We start from the raw sequence: 19,939 nt of genomic DNA on the forward strand, positions 1-19,939 counted from the left end.
GAGCCACTCCTTGGAAACCCTATGGGGCAGTTCTACTTTGTCCTGTAGGGTCGCTATGAGTCAGAACCAACTTGATGGCAATGAGTTTCGGTTTATAAAAGTATGTATGTGTGTGTACGTGTTTATATATATACATAATGCTCAAACAGGTGAACTAAAGCTGGTTAGGGTTGTGACCCAAAACCTCCTGACAACTGTTTTAGAAATAAAGAGCGGGGGGAGGGGGGGAACGTTTAGAGATGAAAAGATGAGGGGGGGGCTATTATTTGTCTTCATAGGGATGGCAATCCTTAAAAACCAAGTTAAAGTCCAGTAAACATTCCCGGCTCTAACAGGTACCCTTGTTCAAGGCGAAGCCGGAGCCCTCCCACAACGGGCTACTAACAGGACTCTCAGTCCTTCCCCAGAACTTTTAGAGGTGTGATTATCTGCGAGATTCAAAATCTTATGAACCTATTTTCTGATAGATTTTCTTCAACTGAAACAGTTAAAGGCCATCGTCTTTTCATTTATTAGAAGAAACTATATTTGCAAACAACCATCTTGATCCTGTGCCTCCTCCCATAGTAAAATAATTGGAAAATAAAGACCCTAGAAAACTTAAAATCAGAACTGACAACCAATATTCACAGTTTAGATGAGAATAACTGTAAATGAGTTTTTAAGCGACACACACAGCACTCATTTGACCATTTAATTAGTAAGTAGGCCAGCTTTCAGTATTAGTTCTTAATGCGTCCATGGGTTTGGCAGAAAGCAAATTCATCATCTTGAAATGGTAGTAGGTCTCTCAGTGATAACCTGAGGCCTTCCAGTACGTCCTCTTCTTTTCGTTGTCAGTTCAGAGTTAACAGAGCCATGTGGAGGTATTTGATTCCCAAAGTCCCTGAAATCACCTGCATGTTCTTTGATATTAAGCTTTACTAAACAGGTTTTTTGAAACAGCATGCGAAGACATTATTGCTGTACTTCTTTTTCTGCTTCATTTTGATTTTCAGCACCAATAGGATATGGTGCTTTTCCCAAAAGAAACTGTTCCCATTTGGGAATATATTCTTTTACTGATGCCCAGTAACGAGCCTGGGGGAAAAAAATCCAAAAGTAAAGAAAGCATATCAAGCAATCGAACTTGGCTCTTCATAATAGTCTGAATGTTTATTCACTCGTGTGTATGTACACACACACACACTCACACACAGGCACGCACATATATATGTAGAATGTACTTCCTCTGCAGAACATTTTATGTTAATTTTAGAAAAAAATCTGGCTACTTACTAGTGTTAATTTTCAAATTTCTGTGTAAAACCAGAGGCTGGCAGAATTACAAATTGGGGGTGTTATTGTGATTTTACACGCCCTCTTGTGGCCAACCTTGGGATTACTGCCAGTAGTATCGTTTGTGGCTTTACAACAATCAAATGTTTTTGTTTAGTGTTTCAGATCCTACACCAAATGATTACCCATACTACAATTATTATAATTAAATGATTAAACATGAACACGTTTCAGAATTAACATCAAAAGATTTCACCCAGGATGAGATCAGGAACTGATCTAGTTAGTATGTTGCTCCCTAAATTTGGAAACCCTGGTGGCGTGGTGGTTAAGCGCTACAGCTGCTGACCAAGAGGTGGACAGCTCAAAGCCGCCAGGCGCTCCTGGGAAATGCTCCTGGGAAACGCTACCCTGTCCTATAGGGTCGCTATGAGTCGGAATCGACTTGACGACAGTGGGTTTAATAGTGTAGGGAAAATAGTAAAAATATGGATCTACTATGTCTTTTAGAAGGACACCTGGTATAACAAATCATAATTTCTTCCTAATTCTTTTTTTTATGATAAGAGAATAATATGATAAAACCTGTGAAAGTGGAACCTGTGTAAGGCAGGAACCTGTCACAGAAGTAAAACGCAAACATTTCCCACTAAAATGAGTGATAGAAAAGTGGTAAGGCTGCGCTTTGTCAAAGGTGGAAGACTTGGGAGTCCTGGAAAGACAAGGCAGTCCCACTGAGTTCCAGCTGTCCCAGGTTTATTTCACTGTGTCAGTATCATCTAACCATTTTCAATACAAACAACTTGAATGTTGAGATGCCATATTACTGGCCTGACTTCCAGTGATCACAGGCTACAGGAGCATGTGAGCGTCACCATACTGTGTATAGGAGCTTTGCTGGTTTCTTGAGATACTGCCCTAAGGATGTGAAATAAAACCAAACTGCCAAAAGCAAGTGCATTTTCTATTAGATCATCACTTCTGACCTCATTTTGGGAAATTCAGCCAAAGGATCTGACAGCACTAGGAGCACGTACTTACTCACGATGGGCATTAAGAAGGTACAGCGTTCTGAGAGCAGGAAATGGCGAGGGACTCTACATGTCCCCACAACTAGGCCTGTGGTCGGAGAAACAGCCCACAGCCTGGCATGCTTCAATAAGGGCCATCCTGCTGTGCAAGGCTAGCTAAGAAAAATACCAACTAGGGCTTCTCAGCCATTCACAGCTGGACTAACCCTTACTGGGTGGGCCCTCAACACTCCAGCGTCAGGTCTTGGGGAATGCAACAAAGAAAAAGACGTCCAAGGCACAACTTTGTACCAAAGTGTTTTCAGTCCTTGACCACTGACTTTTCTTATTACTTTAGATGACACAGAAAATTGAGGGGCAAATTCTCTTCCTTTAATTTTGAGTCTTCATCTCCCAGGTTAGGCAGGAAGCAAAATTGTATTTGGGAAAGGTCATTAAAAATAAAGCTCAAAGTATTCTTTATGTAGTAAGTTCACAGTCATTCACAAACACAATCATACACCAAATATGGTTTATTTTTTGCCAACTAATTCCCAATCTCTTCTTGAACTGCGCAAAATAAAACAGGCAAAAGCCACGGTATGCTGCATGATGATACACACTTAAATGGCTTTGGCTAAATTTCTGGTGAAGGGACTGAGCTTTTCCAGCAGGGAACACCCGTCGGTTAGGTGTGCTGTCATCTTCAGCGTCAGTGCGTATTGTCGGTTGTGGTTTAACAGGGTACTTGCTTTCAGCCGACGAGGTGAAAAGACACTGGGGTCTTTGTGAAATTTCCACTTGATAAAAAATAATTTTCAATCACGATAGTTATCGTTTACCCTCTATGCATGAAGCATATAATTGTGGATGTATGAAGATCAAGCAGACACACCCTATCTTAGTGGATCAGTAAATCTGAGAAATACACACTTGTTGCCTTGTGCTGTCAATGGATTCTGACTCACGGCAACCCCATGTGTTACTGAGTGGAACTACACATAACCATTGCTTGATTTAGAACGCAATGACAGGGGCTCTCTTTTTACTTTTAAGATTCTCACCTCAAGAGAAACCACCTCAGGCCGTGGAAGTGGGTGAATCCTGGTCTGTAGAGACTTTGCTGCTGCTTCTATATCCTGTAAGAGACAATAGATTTTTAAAGAGGAAGTGTATTTACATAAACATACAGACGTGACACCTGTACTGATAGGGTCTGTGTCCCAAGTCTCTCACTTTAAATACTCTCCGAATATACTACGTGAGTAGAGGGGGAGGGGCGCTCAGGTAGGAGAACTGATCACTGGTGGGTTACCCCAGTTTGAAAGTAGAAAGTGCAGGGCTTATTTTAAAATAGATGGGGTGGTGGTACTTCTAAGTTCTGTCTTTTCACTTTAAATAGCCAGTAAATGCCAGTAATTCTTGCCAAAAGAGCTTCCTGTACAACTGCTCAGAGCATGCACTTAGCTCTGAAATTACCTAAAAAGTCACAAAGATAAAAGCCAAATATTCAGATACTGAAACAGACACTCAGACCTACACTGTGCTAGCCTTAAAAGTGAAGAGTTCCAGTCTCCCCAGATTATGAAACTGTGTGTTAATGGTATATGTGACATTTATTCAAAGTTCCACTTTTATATATCATACTTACAGAAATTTTCCACATGTTAAAAAGAAAATTCAAAGAGGTAGCTCAGTCCCTGACAAGAGCCTTTCCACTATACTGTCGAAATTTTTAGTACTAGATTTCTAAGATAATTTCAACAGGAAATTTAGGTAGTGTAAAACAGTATAATTGATAGGTGGTGTTATCACTCAGCTGATGACATTCAGTGTATTTTCTCTTATGGTTGTAAAAATTCAAGAGTAAATTTAATTCATATCCTGGTAAAGAGTTTACCTTGGCACATGCATGAAGTTCATGCCCAGAAATGCAGGGCTCTGCTTGTTACTGAGGCATTTGTGCCCTATTTCATAAATAAGCTCCCCAAAATCACCTGTGTTCTGTTTATTTCTCATGTATGTCAAGTTCACAGAGACCTTGGTTAATGGCTGTGTAAATTCTGTCTCGTTTGAGCTCAGTGAGTTGGTAGAAAAGAGAAGGCTCTTTGATCCTTGCACAAGCACTGGAGCAGTCCAAGTACAGGCCTGTTGGACAGACGGAGGGAGCTGGGAAGGGACGTGGGAGTGGGGTGTGAAGACGCCAAAGCTGAACAGGAGAAAAGAGGCAGCAGATGGCAGTGGCGGGAGCAAGGAATGGGTGTGAAACGTAAAAGGGAAAAACAGGAAATTCCCTGAAGGGACTCCCCAAAGTTGTACAACCATTGACGCACCTGCTGTCTAGAAGGAGGTAATCTGAAGGGGAAAAAACCCCCATCAATTTAGGGATAAAAAGCCCCTCTAGCAGAGGGTCAACCCTATATCAGGAGTTTACAGAGGAGACACATGCTAAAGAGCTCTTGATGCCGATGCCAAATAAGATACAGAAGCCAAAGTATTCTGTGATTGCGTTGAGATTTTACAAGGTCCTAGGAAAAAGATTTATGTTTATAAGTCAGAACCAGAACACAAATAGAATAACCACAACCCCAATGATACCGTTATTCTGAGAACAGTTACGAAGTTACTGCAAGTGGCAGATCTAGGTGCCACTAGCAAGTAGGCAATATTGGAAGCATTTTTCTTGAAGACCAGAAAATACCTTATGGAAGAGCGGAGAGAAGTTGGGATATGTGGCCTGGGAAAGTAGGCCATAGTTAGAAACTTGACTGTCATCTCTGCAGCATTTTGACAGCGGATTATCACCCTTCTAAGAACTTCTTTTTGAGCTTAAGTGATATTTCACTTTCTTAGACTTTTTTGTTTTTTCATCTTTCTGACTCCTACTTTTCTTTCTCCTTAGCTGGCTCCTCTTTTCTCTCCTTGCTCCTAAGTGTGGGCTTTCTTAAGATTTGTGGCATCTGTCCCCATGTTTTTACCTTTCCTCCCTCCAAGATTGCTTCTCTGTCTTCAGCTAACTATTACTATAGGGCTGGCTGACTTTTCTTCATAGTCCTTACTTCTCAGCCTAACTAACTAAAACTAAGCTAATATTCTCCCTACTTAATGTCTTACTGTTGGTGGGGACTGTATTCACCTAGATACCTATGCTGTATTCTCCATATCCAACTCCTTAACCCCTGCCGTTTTAAATGTCAGAGCTCTACAGGATTGTTCTTCAAGATGCTTCTTCTAGTCTTTTCCATTTCATTTCCAGTGCTGCTGTCGTTGCTTGCCATTGAGTCGATTCCAATTCGTGGCAAGCCCCGTATGTGCAGAGTAGAAGTGCACTCCATAGGGTTTTCAAGGCTGTGCTTTCAGAAGCAGATTACTAGGCCTGTCTTCCGAGGCACTCTGGGTGGGTCTGAACTGCCAACCTTTCAGTTGCCTTAGCCATTTGTGCCCCCCAGGGTCTCCACTTCCAATGCTATGCCCTTATTATATTCATTCTTTCAGCAAATACTTGTTGAGCCCTCACTCGTGAGTAGACGACATCTTACTCCACTTTGATCAATACCTAACATGGGATTCACTAGTCTTCCTGAAGAACTACTTTAAATATGTCCTTCCTTAGATTAAAAACAAATAATAGAGACCTAGTACATAGAGAATGATGTCTAAATTCCTTATCCTGATTGGAAAATCTCTGCAGTTTAACCTCCGCCTTGTGTAACAAGTTGATTTTGCCCTACTGGGGCCACAGTCAACACAGAGAATTCAAACCTAAGATAATGTATTTCCCAAATCCCTTTTATGACGACGGAGAAAGTAGTCAAAATGTATGATTGTGTGGGGCTTCCCCGTTAGGACAACGTGCCCGTTTGGAGTGGCCTTGGAACCTTGTAATTAAATGAATACACTCATGATTTGGAAAGATGAAATACGGGCACAAAAAGTCATGTGCTGAGATCTCCTCTCCAATCCCAATACTTCCATATAAAAACCTTCCCTTTGATCATTATCTGCTAGAAAACACCAACAACAAAAAAACCCCAAACCGGTTGCCTTCAGGTGGATTCTGACTCATAGTGACCCTATAAGACAGAGTAGAACTGTCCCATAGGGTTTCCAAAAAGCTGCTAAATGGATTCGAACTGCCAACCTTTTGGTTAGCAGTCAAGCTCTTAACCACTGTGCCACCAGGGCTCCAAGCTGCTAGAACGTAAGGACGATGTCCACACAACCTCTACGCATCAATGTATCAACTGAAGTTCACGGCATGTGGTAGGCACTTAAATGCATAGGAAGTCCCCAGGTACCAACGTCTGTCTTAGGGGCAACTCGTCCTTGCCCTTTCATGTAACGTAAATTTGCCCTCTCTTTGAAACGTTTGAAACAACCCCAACTCAAAACAAACTCCTTATTGCAATCACCTTCACTCGCTGCACACGCAACATTTAAATCACTGAAAAGGCTTCCCGCCTTCTCTTGCATTGAAGTAAGGCTAAATGGAAACCGGGTGCACCTGTCCCGACACACCTACAAATCCCACATGAGGGCACACTCAGGAACGGGTTCCTTTATAACCTGGGCACTGCCTGTATTCAAAAATGAATAAGTGCAAAGGCGTCAAAGTTTCCTGAGTATAAGACAAAAACTCAAAAAAAAAACAAAAAGTTACCCAGGGGGAGGGAGGCAGAAGGGAAGAGAGGAGAGAGAAGCTAGACTTCCTGACTATACCTTGTTTTACAGATCTGCACTAGACTGTTTACATCTTTGTGTATTTATAGAACAAATAAAAATACAATCTTAAAAATTGAAAACAAAATGAAATAAATTAACTGCTAACTGAGTTGATGGCATAACCCCACAGAGAACTGTATCAAGTGGTCTCGGAGAACCCAGCTTTTTGATCCAACATTTGTAGTCGGGTGCACCCTAAGGACAAAAAGAATTGCAAAAATCATCGAAATGAAAATGATTTTCAGTAATGATGTTGGTGCTAGTGATGTCTATATCAGGATAAAGTAAATAGTTATGCTGGTGTTGGAAAATTCTTAGAGAAATGAGGTTTTTGGTGTGAGGAAAAGAAGATAGAGGGACAAGAGAGATGATTTTAAGTTAAAACCTTGCAATCCTATATTTGAACTAGAAATACCAATATGAACTCTTGATGTATTTTCTTTGTTAAAAAAAAAAAAAGTGCAATAAGCGACCACAAAAAGGATCCAGGGCTCTTTGGAGCACGGGATCATTTTAGGTCTGGGCAGCAAATGCACACAGTGAGTCTGAAAGATCTAAACACACTAGAAAGAAAAGAAACTATCAAAAGCTGTCAGCATCATGTCAAAGACATTCAGGAGCCACCTTCTGCAGGCTCCCATTTGGTGAAGATGGGACAACTTGAGCATCAGGAAGAATAGAAGTTGCAATGGATCGAAACATTTCAAATTCCAGGTATATTAAGCACACACACAGCTCATTGGTCACCTCTGCAAGATGCTAGAGGACCAGCCTATTATTTTACAAAGTAAAGAAAGGGAAAGAATCTAGTACTTACCATGCATTTTCCCATATAAACGATACTTAAACGTAATTGACGAGGGGGAATTTCTTTTCACAGAAATACCCACTGCCGCCGAGATACCCACTGCTGCCGAGTTGATTCCAACTCGTAGCAATCCCCTAGGGTTTCGGAGGCTGTAAATCCTGACGGAAGCAGACCGCCATATCTTTCATATAAATAGTTAGCAATTAAATGAGAAGGAATAAAATATAGCAGGTTTCAGATGCCTGTGTTTAAGTAAGGCTGCTCATAATTAGGAAGGGTAAAATAGGAACTCAAAAATGTCCTGTGCTGTGGCCATCTTGCCTCCTTGCCCACCCCGCCTCCACCCCCAACCCAACATTCTCCATCTCACTTTATGTATATACTGAGCCCAACTCTGGCCAAACTTGTTTTAAGCCTTCTGCTAGAAGGCCAGTTTCTGAGACAGAAAAAGTAAGATAATAAAGTATGAGTTACAGGCTCATTGGTACAAGGCACACTTAAGCATCTGTGAAACTTACTCTATCGCTGTGCCTTTGGTGAACTGGAGAAAGCGAGAAACCTATGGCGGCAAGTGGAGATACATGTCCTGTCAGTCATTGGCCCTCCTCGGTGGCAGCTGGTTGAAAGCCCGGCTTACCTGCCACCTTGCCAGGAGGGCTTCCAGGGCGCTTCTCAGTGGAAGCCTTGTATCTCTAATCTCCACAGCACTTTCCCATTCTTTCTCACCTTACTGTTTGTCCAGCTACGTCATGAGATGGCGTGTGTTAACCCCAAGTTGCCTTTCTGGGTAAAACTAAATTTGGGATGGATGACAGCTTATATCATAGAAATATTTATAGAAATAAAATCCTGCCTTCCTCTTCTATACCAGTCATGTTAATTGTTTGAAAAGGCAGATAAGTTTCATTTTATTTATATTAATCGGAAAAGTCATTCAGCCTGTGTTTTCAAAGTCCACTGTCCTTCATGATTTTTAACGACCAAAGCAAAATTTTTGTGAACCTGACTGATTTCTCACTTCTCATATCCATTTATGTACTAATATGTTCTGATATCTTATAGGAAACCCGGGTGGCATAGTGGTTAAGTGCTACAGCTGTTAAGCAAAAGGTCAGCAGTTCAAATCCACCAGGCGCTCCTTGGAAACTCTATGGGGCAGTTCTACTCTGTCCTATAGGGTCACTATGAGTCAGAATGAACTCAACAGCAATGGGTTTGGTTTTTTGGTGTTTAGTATCTGATAGGGTTACTCTCTTCCTTTTTCCTTCTCTTTTAAAAAAACATTCTTTGATAGTCTTGTTTATTTTTCAAGTGAACTTAGAGAAATTGTATTGAGTTCTCTGTAAATTTTGTTGGAATTTTATTCAATCTAAAGATAAGTTTGTGAAAACTGGTTTAAGACATAATCTCAGCCAGCATTAAGGCATATATCTCTATTTAAATTTTCTTTTAAATCTCCCATTTAAATGCAGTAATTGTCTTTACAGTGATTATGCATATCCTTTGTTAAGTGCATTCTCAATTATTTTATCATTGTATTGCTAATATGAATGTGATCTCTTATATTTTCCAGCTATATACATAGGCTTGCTATCGATTTTTCTACGTTTACTTTTTATCTGTTAATTTTACTCAACTTGTGCTAGTTTTAAAACAACTTTGGTCTTACTATGTCATCACATCATTAGAAAATGCTAGTGTTCTCTCTTCCTTTCCAAAAGCTAAAGCACGTTTCTGTTGAGTGTTCAAAACATTGGTCAGAAGATGTAAATGAGGTCAGATAACGAACGGTGATAGAGCTCCCGCTTATCTGGTTACTAACTTTACAGGGAACCCTTCCAAGCCCCAATGGAACCATTTTTAAAGTGCACTCTGTACTTCTTAAGTACACATTCCAGATGTAACTTCATCTGTTCTTGATAAGGAGCATTAATATTGTGGTTTCCCTGTCTCTGAATTAAGAGATTAACCTAGATCAGTGGTTTTCACACAGTATTCCTAGGACCACAGCAGGGCAGGCAGGGAAAGCCTGAAGGAGAACTTTATACCAGAAAGGTCCATATTTATCCATTTTACATCTTTGGAAAAAAGTTTTTATGCTCAAAAAAGCAGAGGTACTGGGGTGGGGCACTGTAGATGAGAATCTAATCTAATTTTTACCATTAGAGTCTAATCTAAACCTTTAGATTAGAACTGAATCTAATGTAAGTAATCTAACCTATAGATTAGAACCTAAAGTAATCCAGTCTAGATGCTTCTTAAATTCTGTTGTTGTTATTAGGTGCCCTTCAGACTCAGTGACCCTATATACGACAAAACAAAACATTGCCTGGTCCTATATCATCCTCACAATTCTTGTTATGCTTGAGCCCATTATTGCAGCCACCATATCAATCCATCTCATTGAGGGTCTTATTGGTCCAGTTTGAGGATTTCTGTTTTCTTTACATTGAGGTGTAATCGATACTGAAGGTCTCTGATCTTCCTCAGTAAGTGCTTCAAGTCCTCTTTAAGCAAGCAAGGTTGTATCATCTGCAGGTTGTTAGAGTCTTCCTTCAATCCTGATGCCCTATTTTTCTTTATATAGTCCAGCTTCTTGGATTATTTGCTCAGCATACAGATTGAGTAGGTATGGTGAAAGAATAAAACCCTGATGCACACCTTTCCTGACTTTAAACCATACAGTAGCCCCTTGTTCTGTTCGAACAGCTGCCTCTTGATCTATGTCCAGGTTCTTCATGAACACAATTAAAGTGTTCTGGAATTCCTGTTTTTCCCAGTGTTATCCATAAAATTTGTTATGATCCACAGTCAAATGTCTTTGCATAGTCAATAAAACACAGGTAAACATCTTTCTGGCATTTTCTGTGTAGAGCCAGGATCCACCTAACATCAGCAATGGTATCCCTGGCTTCACGTTGTCTTCTGAATTGGCCTGAATTTCTGGCAGCTCCCTGTCAATAGACGGCTGCAGCCTCTTTGAATGAGCTTCAGAAATGATCTGCAGGAAAATTGTACTTGCCTGTGACACTAATGATGTTGTCCTATAATTTCCTCGTTCAGTGGGATCACCTTTCCTGGGAATAGGCATAAATATGAATCTCTTCCAGCCGGTTGGCCAGGTAGCTGTCTTCCAATTTTTTTAGCATAGATGAGCCAGCACTTTCAGTGCTGTATCCATTTGTGGAAACATCTCAATTGGTCTTCTGTCAATTCCTGAAGCCTTGTTTTTTGCCAGTTCCTTCAGTGCAGCTTGGACTTCTTCCTTCAGTACCTTCCGTTCCTGATCATATGCTACCTCTGGAAATGGCTGAACATTGACCAGTTCTTTTTGGTACAGTGACTCTGTGTATTCCTTCCATCTTCTTTTGATGCTTCTGGCATTGTTCAGTATTTTGCCCATAGAATCCTGGTGTTAGAAAACCAAAAGGGAAGAACGTGCTTGGCATTTCTCAAGTTGAAGGAACTGTAGAAAAAATTCAAGCCTTGAGTTGCAATACTGAAGGATTCTGTGGGCAAAATACTGTTCTTAAAGTCTGCCAACCAACTTAACACTCCCTAACCAAGTGCTAATGATTTCACTTCCAAAATGACTTTTTGGTCATTGTTGTTAGCTGCCCTGGAGTCGATTCTGACTCATGGTGACCTCATGTGTGCAGATTGCAAATGTGCTCCACAGGATTTTCAAGGCCTTTTTGTTAACTACCATTGAATCTATTCTGCATCATTTTTTAAAAATTATAGAAAAAGCAGGATAAAAAAAATTGCATATAAAATAATTGGAAGAACGTTAAAAAAAAAAAAAAAGACAGGGAAGAGGCTTCACTCCTAGAAGCAAGCATTTTTCCTGGCCTGTAGTAGGTGTTCAGTAAACATTTATTAAAGGGAGGAAAGGAAATATACAATATTTGTGATAGGAGGAATGATGGGTAGATTGTGCTATTTAGTCGTCTTTACCCTTTCAGATTTTTTACAATGAGAATATATTGCTTAGATAATCAGGGAAAAAATTCCACACTAAACCGAAGTTCCTCATGACCTGACATCAGGTTCATTAGCTTCCTTGTAGATATGACAGTGATTTCTTAGCCACCCAGCTTGCTTCATCACTCATGAAATCGCCTTGCATTCAAATAGCCAGTGAAGGTTCCTTAAATACCCCCGTGTATCTTTCTTATATAAATCTATGTTCTTCTTCTGCCCCAACACTGTCAGTATTATATTATTTCTACATATCAAGGCTCACCTTCTTAGTATGGCCCCACAATACATATCCAACCTTGTTCCTGTGACTTTCCTGGTCAGTTAGCACTGTCCCATGGACATTAGCAGAGCCACTCATTCTGCTGGTCTTGGCTATCCTGAAAGAATCCTATGGAATGCTCGCCTTGTCTTCTGCCTGCTCAGATACAGTGCAAGCCTCCTCTCCTCTCTGAGGCCTCTTAGAATATTCTAGCTCTCAAAGATCTTTTTATTTGTATTCCTGTAACACTGAGTCTGTAACGTGCTATTTAACATTTGATCACATAAGGTCTCGTATTTTGTGTGTGACAACCTTAGGTCAACAACTACGCCTGTAGGCTCCTTGATGTCAAGAACACTGGTTTACAGTTAGTTTGGTTTCTCCACTTTCTGCCTAGAGCTAGCTCAACAGTAAGGGACCTCCAGGCATCCATCAAATACTTGCTAATTAAAAGGAAGACACTTGAAAACCAAATATCACTGGCTGCAGAGAGCTAGTATTCAAGCTCTCTCATTTGGTTTTTCTGGCTTTTCATGGCAAATTCCAAATTATCCTATGTATTTCCATTTAAAAATAAATATTGCAAACGCCATTGGGCAAGTAAGACATATGGCAATATAGAATGCTTTGGTAGCACTATGGCTGTGACTTAAATTACTGTGGATCAAACTGCCAGAAGCTGAGAAGAGAACTGAATTTTCCTCTCCCTTTATTCTTTACTGAGGAGGGAAGATAACTATATTATGCCTATCGATGAAAATATTTAACAATAAAAACTGAAAACATTGCTTTATAACTTAAATGATATAGTCTTACTACCAACTGTTTTAGTCATAGGATCTCTTGGAAGCTTGAGTGGAAGCAAACTTTAGGGTTTTAATTATGGATGAAGCCATACAATTCTGGAAGCAAAGTAGAGCAAGCGGCCAAAAACGTTACACAGATGATTTTTCTCCAAATGGGCGCATCGGCCAAATGGGGAAGCCCCGCACAATCCTACACTTTGACCACCTCCTCTGTCACCATCAAAAGGGATTTGGGAAACATGTTATCTCAGATTTGAATTCTGTGTGTTGACTGTGGCCGCAATAGGGCAAAATCAAATTTTCTTTATTTTTATGACGTTAAATAGTTAAGAGTTGGATTTAAATACGTTACGGTTACTTTATGGTCTTTTAAGATTGCCCATCAAATAAAAGAAGATGGAAGATGGAAAGCTACATCTTCTATTTCTTACTTCTTACACAAGGTGACCTTAAAATCCTTCTGTAATCATTGATTTTCTGACCGATTTAACACATTTAGTTTATGCAGACTATTCATCCAACTAAAATGGGTTTAAAAATATTGTTTCATTAATTTTATTTATTATGCAGAACAAAAACTTTATATAAATCAAAATTATGAAATTCATGTTTTCAGAAAGCTGATAAAATCTCCATTCTAAACTCATGGAAACTTACGTTTAAAAGACTAAGGTTCCTTTTATAAGCAGTCTCAGCTGCTTGACTCTGAGATGCCTTGTCTGTGTTTTGATCTCCATATTTATTCTTCATTTGTTGAAGTAACATTAATCTTTGTGATACTCTAGAAAAAAATGAAGATTAAATAAAGTTAACAAAAAAGGAAACACTTTATTGCCTCTCCTATATAAAAAAGTAATTTTTTAATTGTACCTTACTCCAAGTCCAACTTATTTTGAAAACCATGTACTCCATCAATTAAAAAGATGAGGAAAAACTTACTCAGATGAACTAAGTTCAGTAAGTCTTAAATCAGTGAGTAAAGTTATTTTCATTAGCATATTCTTTGTATATACTATAAGTTCATGCCGTTCTGTTTTTTTAGTCTCTCTGGTATTCTGAAATGATTTTAGGGTGTTGAAGATATGTTTTAACTTTTGGTGAAAATGCAAACTGTAATACATATCTCTTTGTACACATACTTATATATACCTCCCCACACATGTACATTGATATAACTTGCTATACGAAACCTTCTGCTTAACACTTCAGTACCCCTGAATCTCATGTTACACATTTAGAATTGTGCTAAACTTCCATATGTTTGAAGAAGCAATAAAAATATTTTTCTTCTTTTTCCAAGAGAAATATGATGGTTGGCTAGATGAGTGAGAGGCTGGCTGTATGTATGTATGTAGGCTCCCAGCAAGGTGAAACAGCGATTGAAGAAAGATGTGAAACGTCAGAGTGATTGTCAAATTAATTTGTTGCATATAATATACTTTAAAAGTTTCTCACTGTTCAAATATTTGTTCTACAAGATTTTGGTCCTCTTAAATGATGAATAAAAAAATGTCAAGTGATAAAAATGCATCAGTGGTATACGTTAACAGTCTAACCATTTCTCAAACATTTGTGCAGGTACTCAAGAAACATTGTTTCATAGGGCTGTTCTTGAGGGTGCAACTAAAAACCCAGGTCTTCCGGCAGTAATGTCTGTAAGGGAAACAGAAGGCCAAGGAAGACGTCCTGGTAATTAAAGACAAGGAAAGCATGAGAGCCCAGGTGAGGTAGAGAAGGGGAAGGTTCCTATTACCTGTCAGAGCAGGACTGGCTACATAAACTGCAGGGCCCACTGCAAAATGAAAATGAGGGGAGGGGAGCAGATATACTTGCTCAGAAATTAGATGGTGACATTAGAGCACTGCGCCAAATGCCAGGCCCTACCAAGTGCAGGGCCTGTGACTGAACAGGCCACACACCTATGAAGTAGGCCCTAAATAAAAGGTTTAGATAAACCTATTAAACATCAGTGTGGAGCCTGCGGGGGGGGGGGGGGAGCAGGGGGAGGGGGGAATTAATCTAGTTGTTAATAGTGAAACTTGGATGGGAGACTGCCTAGGAATACTGGGTGCTGTAGGTGTTTAAGGAACTCTGGTGGCACAGTGGTTAAGAGCTCAGGCCACTAACCAAAAGGTCAGCAGTTCGAATCCACCAGCGGCTCCTTGGAAACCCTATGGTGCGGTTCTACTCTGTCCTGTAGGGTCACTATGAGTCAGAATTGACTCAACGACAACAGGTTTCATTTTTTTATTAACAGTGAAAAGTAAAAAGATATACAACATATTTATACCTTTTAATCTTTGTTATTTTTAAGAGACAGTTAACAGTCCCAGATACCAAAATGTACCAACTCGAGTGTGAGAAAATCAAAATACAAATAGCTTTTGGATTTTTAAATCTTCTGTGCACACGATGTTTCACTCATAGAGTCAACAGCATTTATATAATTAGATTATCCTGAAAAGAAAAACAAAAACTTACACTTTTTCATGTCTTTTAGAAAGGCGAACTTCTTGAGCAAACAAGGGGATCATCTTTAATCAAAGCAGAGTTATAAGCTTCCTGCTAAATAATAAAAACATTTAAAGTTGCTTCTACCATGTGTCCTCAGCTTTGCAACATCTGATAATTTTAGTACCTCAACCCATTGGTTCTCTCAGAAGAGAAAATAAAACTTAAGATGTAATAATGGATAAAATGAAGGAATTCATTTAAACACATTTTTATTCATGATACATAGTTTTAGGTATGCCAGATGCAATCCAGAACACTCAGACTTAGGTAAATTCAACATACTTCACGTTTTCTCCTCCTTTTTCCACACTCTAACCTTAATCAGAATTCAGAACAAACAAGCAGCTGGTACTAAGACTAGTAAACACTTTATTGAATCAACAGAAAGAAAAAAAAATCCACTCGTAAAATTCAACACAGGAAAACCATCCCTTATGTATGTGCACACACACACACAGAAAGGCAAACAAGTATGAGAACCAACTGGAAACTCATGGTCTTTCCTTTATTGGAAGGCTGCCCAGTTCTACCATCTCTCTTGTAAACAGGAGAGTATTTTTCAAGTGTAACGGTGCGGAAAAACACAATTACTCCCTTCACTTCACTTCATCTGTTGAGCACTTTGTTTGGGGAGGTGAGAGAATGCTGTTTTCATGGCACACACTGCACCTGGAGCGAGTTCACCTTGGCTGAAGAGCCCGGGTCAATACAGATTGAGGTCTATCAAAAGGCTTTGAAGGCCCTGAGCCCGGGTGCAAATGGTGAAGGAGCCTGCCCCCAGAGAGAAAAAGACAGGAGAACTAAGTTCCGTTCTGGAATTAAGCACGGACAGTCCTCAATTTTATGAAATTAAACACGAGTGTCTACCAATGGAGCCCTGGCGGGGCAGTGATTAAGAGCTCAGTGCTAACCAAAAGGTCTTCAGTTCGAATCCACCGGCCGCTCCTTGGAAACCCTATGGGGCAGCTCTGTGCTCTAGGGTCGCTATGAGTCGTGGCTTGGTCTCCTAACGGTCCGCGCGCCCAGCGCTGGTAGACGGGCTTGTTCAGCACCGAGGACAGCAGCCCCGACTGGCGTCTGTTCACGTGTTTGCTGCCGGGATCCCTGCAGGCCCGTCCCCCGCCTCCCGCCCGCTTTCCTTTTACGAGGAGGTGACTACTGCCCGCACTGGGGAGGGCCGGGGCCGCTAGCCCAGGTTAACTTTCTCCCTGTTGCCCCTGCCAGCAGCCCGGCAGGCAAACCCCACGGCGGACTCCGCCTACTGAAGCGAAGCCAGAGGGCTCCGCGTCGGGCTCCTCGCCCCCCCGCCCCGCGTAGACCCCAAGGGCGTAGGAACCCCTCAGCCTCGACAGCGTCCTCCCCGCCGGGGCTGCAGCACTGCGCTCCTGGGGACAGCGGGGCCCCGATTCCCCGCTCCGCCCGGTGGACTCACCAACCCCGGGACTCCTCGGAGAGCGCACCGGTGACTGCGGGGCTGGGGCCTCCGCGCAGGCCTGCGCGTCATCGCGCCGCCGCCTCTGCGCAGGCGCCGCACACCGTGGCGTCATCACGTCGTCGTCACGTCGCTATAAAAGGCGGTGTCCAGCTGGGGCGCCCAGTGAGTCCGCTGCCTGACTGGAGCTGGAGGTGGAGAGTGAGGGAAGGTGACCTGCAAGCGTCGCTGCAAGCCCTCGAGAAGTCCGTTTGATAATAGCTGGATTACAGGGCCTTTTAAAGATAGGTCTGCGTGTGTCAAAACGGCTTCAGAGAGTGAAACTCGTTTTTCTAAGCTGGAATGTCGCAGCAGAGTGTTGTAGGGGAAGACTCTTCAACCATGTCCAAAGCGTTTGAACGGACTTTACGTGTACTCAACCCCAAAAAACCCAAGCCTGCTGCTATGGAGTCCATTCCGACTCATGGCAACCCTATAGGACAGAGTAGAACTGCCCCATAGAGTTTCCAAGGAGCGCCTGGTTCAAACTGCCGACCTTTTGTTTAATAGCAGAGCTCTTAATCATTGGGCCGCTGAGCGTTCAGCAAACATCTGTTGAGCACCTTGGTTCTGAGCAAAGCAGGGAAGGCCTTGCCCACTTGTGGTTTGCAATTCCTCTAGGGACAGTAGTGATGGGTCACATTTCGAGGGTTTTCTGTGTCGCTGTGCTTCTGTGGGTTATCCCATTGAATCCGCACCACACCCTGTGACGTGGGTACCCTTATCCTCTCTGGACAGACGCGGAACCCAGTGTGACTGTTAGTTTGTCCAAGGTTGTAGCAGAACTTTTACTAAAATTTTCACAGCCCCTAGAACACACACTGGATAATAACCCCTTAGGGCTATGAAGTGCGTTCTTACACATCCTCATGTTTATTCCTGGAAAAAGCTTTGTGAGGTGTGTGGTTCTATCTAACCTTAGTTTTTACAGAGGAAGAAACTGACGCTCAAGAGAAGTAAAGTTGCTTTTTTCCTGAAAGTTACTCAGCTGGTAAAGGGCAAAGAGCTAGGACTCCAATCCAGATGTTTTTAATTTTTTTTCTCTAGAAAAATCTGCATGAAATTTAGCCACAGGACTGTTGCAGGTAATGGTTCCTTTGCGTGGAAAGTCCGTTACCAAGATAGCCACAGAGGTTGACTTCCTCATGTCCTTCAATGCTGCTGCTTCAAGAAGTGTTCCCTGAACCCTCTCTGTAAAACTACAGTCCTAGCCCCCTGACTCTTTATCCTCTTTCTGCTTTATTTGTCTCCACAATACAGCACCATTCCACAGGTAACCACTTGTTCATTTGTTTCTGAGTGCCCCCCCAATTCATTAGAATTCAAACTTCCTAAGGACAAATATTATGGTCTTTTATTTGCTGCTGTATCCTCAGCAACTAGAACTACCTGACATATAAGCACTCAGTGAATATTTTTGAATGAATGAAAAACCCACACCAATTGAAATACTATTATAATTTAAAAGAACTCTGTCTTTAGTTGACAGAATCCTTGGTTTAGCTGTTCTACACCTTTACTGCTTAATAAAGAAGAATAATAGAGCCTTGAATGGACTTGAGTTCTGGGAATGAAATAGAATGTTTGTATGGTTATAAGGCATATTTGTTTATCTTCTGTGTAAGATTCCAAAAAGAGTTCTTTCCTTAGGTTGGTGATGAATTAATACAAATATGGGAGACCTCACATTAAAGCATTTGTGTGTTGCTTAAGACAAACTTTGCTCATTGCTCCGCTCTGTGTAAGTTCGCATAGTGACACAGTGAGGACAAACCCAACTCTTTGAACTTCAAGCCCAGTTTTTGTTTTTTTTTTTTTAGCTCCATTGTTGGTCTTAGCTGTGGATCAAGAGAAAGTTTCTTGAAATTTTTAGAAGAACAGCAACCAGGAAGACCTCTCAGACACTTAGAGATTATCTAGATAGACTGTGATAATCTATAGCGTCCTACAGAAGTGCTTACTCTCTACTTAAAGACGTGCTGTGATAGTGCTCCTTCTGATGACATAGCCCACAGTTGATTCTTTGCTGTGAAGAAGCATCTCTGGTAATAGCACAGCGTATCTATTAACATAGCTTTAGTATTTATTAGGAAAATTTAGGTACCTTCTGGAGTGAAGTATTCATGGTCTACCATGCAAGTTATTACAGCCTGCTAAGTAACATGCAGCCCATAATGGAGCATTTGGTGAAGATAATGTTACCTAACCCTGGACTAGTTCTGTGCACCAGCATACTGTAATTCTTCTGCAGTATTATTTAGTTATAAATTCTGTAAAGATGCGTTTTTTATACGTCTGTAAGATGTAGCCTCCGCCCTCAAGAGCTACAGTCTGGCTGGGCTCTTAGGGGGTAAACAGTAAGCTGGAGGATGATGGCTGACAACATAAAATGGCTAGTATTTACTGAGTACTCATTCTGTACCAGGCACTTTCCGTGAATGACCACATCTGATACCCTCTGAGGAAGAGTGCTGAGCCGCTGCTATTCCCATTTTTATAACTGAGGAAAATGAGGCTTAGAGAAATGACTTACCTAAGATCATACTGCTAGTAGATGAACTCCAGCCTGTTGGATGCCAGTACTCTGAATAATTATTGTTGTTGTTAGGTGCCAATGAGTCGGTTCCGACTCATAGAGACCCTGTGTACAGAAAATTCTGCCTGGTCCTGCCCCATCCTTACAATCATTGTCATCCTTGAGCCCATTGTTGCAGCCACTGTGTCAATCCATCTTGTTGAGGGTCTTCCTATTTTTCCCTGGCCATAACTTGACGGCAGTGGGTTTGGTTTTCGTTTGGTACCTTACCAAGTGTCTTAGTCATCTAGTGCAGAAATACCACAAATTGGATGGGTTTAACGAAGATAAATTTATTTTCTCACAGTCTAGTAAGCCAGAAGTCCAAATTCAGGGTGCCAGCTCCAGGAGAAGGCTTTCTCTCTCTGTTGGCACTGGAGGAATGTCCTTGTCATCAATCTTCCCCTAGACTAGGAGCTTCTCCAACCAGGAACTCTGGGTCCAAAGGACGTGCTTACTTTCTTGGTGATATGAGGTCCCCCTCCTCTGCTTGCTACCCTTTCATTTTATCT

At 41.3% G+C, this 19,939-nt stretch overlaps 1 protein-coding gene across 1 annotated transcript; it reads right to left on the minus strand.

Moving 5' to 3' along the window:
- Positions 1–307: 307 nt before the first annotated feature.
- Positions 308–16,853, minus strand: CEP15 (centrosomal protein 15). Its single transcript, XM_010589704.3, has 5 exons — positions 16,814–16,853; positions 15,349–15,432; positions 13,525–13,648; positions 3,353–3,427; positions 308–1,080 (listed from the first exon to the last, which is right to left on the minus strand). The coding sequence occupies exons 2-5, from the start codon at positions 15,399–15,401 to the stop codon at positions 958–960; spliced, it is 375 nt and encodes a 124-aa protein (XP_010588006.1). The 5' UTR covers positions 15,402–15,432; positions 16,814–16,853; the 3' UTR covers positions 308–957.
- Positions 16,854–19,939: the final 3,086 nt, after the last annotated feature.

This window comes from Loxodonta africana, chromosome 22 (assembly GCF_030014295.1).
Source record: "Loxodonta africana isolate mLoxAfr1 chromosome 22, mLoxAfr1.hap2, whole genome shotgun sequence".
Classification (NCBI taxonomy): Eukaryota; Metazoa; Chordata; class Mammalia; order Proboscidea; family Elephantidae; genus Loxodonta; species Loxodonta africana.